The sequence below is a fragment of the Morone saxatilis genome, unplaced genomic scaffold, assembly GCF_004916995.1.
Source record: "Morone saxatilis isolate NCDOM2014 unplaced genomic scaffold, NCSU_SB_2.0 Contig9, whole genome shotgun sequence".
NCBI lineage: Eukaryota > Metazoa > Chordata > Actinopteri > Moronidae > Morone > Morone saxatilis.
The window spans coordinates 12,402,122-12,404,938 of NW_023340268.1; the positions used below are offsets into that span (position 1 = coordinate 12,402,122).

A 2,817-nucleotide genomic window follows, 5' to 3' on the forward strand; every position below is an offset into this window, starting at 1 on the left:
AAAGTTGCTCAGTGTTGCTATAGCAATGAAGCTCTGCTGTGAGCTGCTCACACTGAACATAGATTGATTCATGGCCCATTTCGGGGGCGGGGTTATTAAAATGTGATGCCTTTATTTTGGTGCAATACCAAAAATGGGAAAATAAACAAAAAAGACACTTCTGTGTTTAATGCTGTCTTCACACAAGCAGCCATAAAAGACTGTAGTAGTATAAAATTGTCAAAGTTGTGATTTAAATCAGAAAATATTTGATGACAGAATATGTAGACCAGATCTGACACAGTACACAAAGCTAACCTTTGATGTGTGACAGTCTTACTCTGAGCTACAGACACATTTCACTTGATACTCAAAAAGCAATTGGTCATCATCTTGTCTAACCTTACAGCATGTTTTCCAAGACTTGCAAAGGCCTAAACACAAACATAGCTACCTACATATAACGTATCTGACATCTGATCTGTTCCACCACTCCCCCTGTAGCGTGGGAACTGAGAGGCATACATTATGTGTCAATGGGACAGATGACTGTGAACCTAATCCTCTTCAGCCACTGATAAAATCATGTTTATTGTTTGTTAGGATCCCAGCTAATGAAAATCCCACTGAGAGATTCTTCTCAATGCGAAGCTGCCCTGTTATCTTTCAACAAGTGCTTATCAAGATACTCTGCTTGTTCAGTCCAAATGTATGACTCCAGACGTCATGACCTATTGCAGTCCTTCCCCGCAGCCCCAGGACCCTTTTAAGGACACAGTATTCTCCAGTACAGAGGTGTGACCTCTTGACATTTTCCTCACGAGGTGCATCTGAAATCTAAGCAGCCCACATGTCATCAGCCTGCCAATCACAGCAAATCTGACTCATCAAACCACCACTCAGATAGTGGCGTTTAGTGGTTTGAGTGTAAATATACACAGAAACAAGAACAAGTGGTTGACCATGTGTTCTAACACTGGTTTTTTTTAATTAATTTTTTTTATCATATCTAGACAACAACACGGTAATATCCAAGGCAAATGTTCCTGGTTGTGTACCTTAAAGTGATGAAAGTATAACTAAGTGTGTGTTTCCTTAGTGTTGATCAATATCTGTACGTGCTGAAACAAAATACAGCTCAACCTTTTCTGATGCTTTCAAACATAACCTGTTTAGCACAAAGAATTGGTGGTGTGTTGGTTTTTTAAGTCTGATGTGAAGGTTGTCATTTAAACTCATGTCATTAAACAACCAGAGGGTGGTCATGGTCTGGTTCAAAGCAAACTCTGGTTCAGTTTGTTGGTGTGGTGTGAAAGAAAATCAGGCATTAACATGAATCCAAGAAGATACTAGATACTAGAGAATTGGCAGAAATGGAATATAATATGTATGGGTATGTTTTCATTAGTGTTTAATCACCTGACACATACACCTACAAACAGCCAGTTCTCATTCCCAGGTTGTCAAATACAGACACGAGCAGCATTCAGTTAGTTGTTAGCAGCATTCATCGCCGCTAAATCCTACACATTGGATCTTTAACTGCGATTAAATCCATCTGCTGATCCTCTGACAGTAATCTCCCAAGCAATCTATATCTATGTAGCTGTGGTAGGTATGGACGTCATCATGAGTGTGTGGGGATTTTCTTTGTGTAAAGGAGATTAAACACTGATATGATGTGATTTCTTTTAATAAAGCCTAAAATCACAAACCAACTTCTTCTCAAGAAGTGACCTGACAATCCGAGGCTCTTTAACACTTTAATTGCATCTCTGCAGGGGGACAGTGGGACAGACGGCAGAGACTCGATGGACGGAGGCCGCATGGCTTTGGACAACAAGACTTCCCTCCTCAACACCCCCCTGCTCTCCTCCAGCCCCCGAGGAGCCCGTGAGCACTTCTTAGACTCTCCCTTCAAACACAGCCGCAAAGACAGCAGTATGGACGACTCTGAGCATATGACTGACGGTATACGAACACATTCTGACAGAAAAACACAGACACGCTGTACCAGCCTAAACACATTATATGTTAAGTTTATTGTTTTTTCCTCTTGTCTATTTTCTGTAAACAGATAGCAGCCTGGACCAATCGGAGCTGGTGGCTGAACTGCTGAAAGAGTTGTCCAATCACAACGAGCGCATTGAGGAGAGGAAGGCAGCGCTGTGCGAACTGCTCAAGCTGATTCGTGAAAACACCTTGCAGGTGTGGGATGAACATTTCAAGACCATCCTGCTGCTCCTGCTCGAAACGATGGGTGACAGAGAGGTAAACGCACTCCGCCCTCCACATTTCTGTGATAACACCAAGCAAACAGGCTCAATTCCTTTCCTTTAAATCGCAATCTTTGTCATTCTGCCAGCATGTGATCCGTACGCTGGCTCTGCGGGTGCTGAGGGAGATTCTTGGCAAGCAGCCCTGGAGGTTCAAAAACTACGCAGAGCTCACCATCATGAAGGCCCTGGAGGCTCACAAAGACCCCCACAAGGAGGTACATTTACTCCAACACACAAATTAGTTCAAATTAGTTGTTTTTTTATCATGAGGACTTCAGAGATAGTACAAAAGTTGTTGTAGTGTATGTATGTATGTATGATCAAAGCGTTATCTGCTGCGTGAATATGAACTGGACATATTTACCATTTTGAAAACACATAAAGTCTTATAGAATCAATTCTGATAATGTTTGCTCGTTTTCCTGCAGGTGGTACGAGCGGCAGAGGAGACGGCAGCCATGTTGGCGTTGTCCATCAGTCCTGACCAGTGTATCAAGGTGTTGTGTCCCATCATCCAGTCAGCTGACTACCCCATCAACCTGGCTGCCATCAAGATGCA

At 42.6% G+C, this 2,817-nt stretch overlaps 1 protein-coding gene across 1 annotated transcript in view; it reads left to right on the top strand.

The window, feature by feature from the left end:
- Positions 1–2,817, top strand: part of clasp2 (cytoplasmic linker associated protein 2) — a gene marked incomplete in the record, with an annotated part of 48,967 nt that overhangs the window by 43,680 nt on the left and 2,470 nt on the right. Inside the window, 4 exon segments of the mRNA XM_035681003.1 lie at positions 1,761–1,950; positions 2,057–2,250; positions 2,345–2,473; positions 2,687–2,817. The exon segment at positions 2,687–2,817 is cut by the window's right edge and continues 11 nt beyond it. Of these exon segments, the coding sequence (XP_035536896.1) occupies positions 1,761–1,950; positions 2,057–2,250; positions 2,345–2,473; positions 2,687–2,817 (644 nt within the window).